The sequence below is a fragment of the Penicilliopsis zonata genome (genome assembly GCF_001890105.1).
Source record: "Penicilliopsis zonata CBS 506.65 unplaced genomic scaffold ASPZOscaffold_252, whole genome shotgun sequence".
Lineage (NCBI taxonomy): Eukaryota > Fungi > Ascomycota > Eurotiomycetes > Eurotiales > Aspergillaceae > Penicilliopsis > Penicilliopsis zonata.
Window position 1 is genome coordinate 1 of NW_019209148.1, and position 1,183 is coordinate 1,183.

The 1,183-nt window shown below is 49.5% G+C and overlaps 1 protein-coding gene across 1 annotated transcript; it reads right to left on the reverse strand.

Moving 5' to 3' along the window:
- Positions 1-322: 322 nt before the first annotated feature.
- Positions 323-983, reverse strand: ASPZODRAFT_1284245 (hypothetical protein). The gene is made up of 5 exons (XM_022722021.1): positions 980-983; positions 662-845; positions 530-536; positions 474-477; positions 323-406 (listed from the first exon to the last, which is right to left on the reverse strand). Exon 2 carries the CDS (start codon positions 840-842, stop codon positions 663-665), a length of 180 nt encoding a protein of 59 aa, XP_022576478.1. The 5' UTR covers positions 843-845; positions 980-983; the 3' UTR covers positions 323-406; positions 474-477; positions 530-536; position 662.
- Between the last annotated feature and the right edge of the window lie 200 nt (positions 984-1,183).

The window sequence follows — 1,183 nt, forward strand, 5'->3', positions numbered from 1 at the left end:
CCCCCGGTGCGCCGGGGGTGCCGCTGTCGGCCGGGCGCTCGTTCGCCCCTTCTAGTGTACTACTTTCTGCCCCTTCGGGGGTGTTGCCCCGGGGGACGTGCCGCAAGGCCGGGCCCCGGAGCTCCTAGGTAGATACCTGGTTGATTCTGCCAGTAGTCATATGCTTGTCTCAAAGATTAAGCCATGCATGTCTAAGTATAAGCAATTTATACGGTGAAACTGCGAATGGCTCATTAAATCAGTTATCGTTTATTTGATAGTACCTTGCTACATGGATACCTGTGGTAATTCTAGAGCTAATACATGCTGAAAACCTCGACTTCGGAAGGGGTGTATTTATTAGATAAAAAACCAATGCCCCTCGGGGCTCCTTGGTGATTCATAATAACTAAACGAATCGCATGGCCTTGCGCCGGCGATGGTTCATTCAAATTTCTGCCCTATCAACTTTCGATGGTAGGATAGTGGCCTACCATGGTGGCAACGGGTAACGGGGAATTAGGGTTCGATTCCGGAGAGGGAGCCTGAGAAACGGCTACCACATCCAAGGAAGGCAGCAGGCGCGCAAATTACCCAATCCCGATTCGGGGAGGTAGTGACAATAAATACTGATACGGGGCTCTTTTGGGTCTCGTAATTGGAATGAGTACAATTTAAATCCCTTAACGAGGAACAATTGGAGGGCAAGTCTGGTGCCAGCAGCCGCGGTAATTCCAGCTCCAATAGCGTATATTAAAGTTGTTGCAGTTAAAAAGCTCGTAGTTGAACCTTGGGTCTGGCTGGCCGGTCCGCCTCACCGCGAGTACTGGTCCGGCTGGACCTTTCCTTCTGGGGAACTCCATGGCCTTCACTGGCCGTGGGGGGAACCAGGACTTTTACTGTGAAAAAATTAGAGTGTTCAAAGCAGGCCTTTGCTCGAATACATTAGCATGGAATAATAGAATAGGACGTGCGGTTCTATTTTGTTGGTTTCTAGGACCGCCGTAATGATTAATAGGGATAGTCGGGGGCGTCAGTATTCAGCTGTCAGAGGTGAAATTCTTGGATTTGCTGAAGACTAACTACTGCGAAAGCATTCGCCAAGGATGTTTTCATTAATCAGGGAACGAAAGTTAGGGGATCGAAGACGATCAGATACCGTCGTAGTCTTAACCATAAACTATGCCGACTAGGGATCGGACGG

Bases quoted from the DNA above. Each gene is read 5' to 3' on its own strand.
- ASPZODRAFT_1284245 (XM_022722021.1), bottom strand. From the start codon at position 842: ATGGAGTTCCCCAGAAGGAAAGGTCCAGCCGGACCAGTACTCGCGGTG.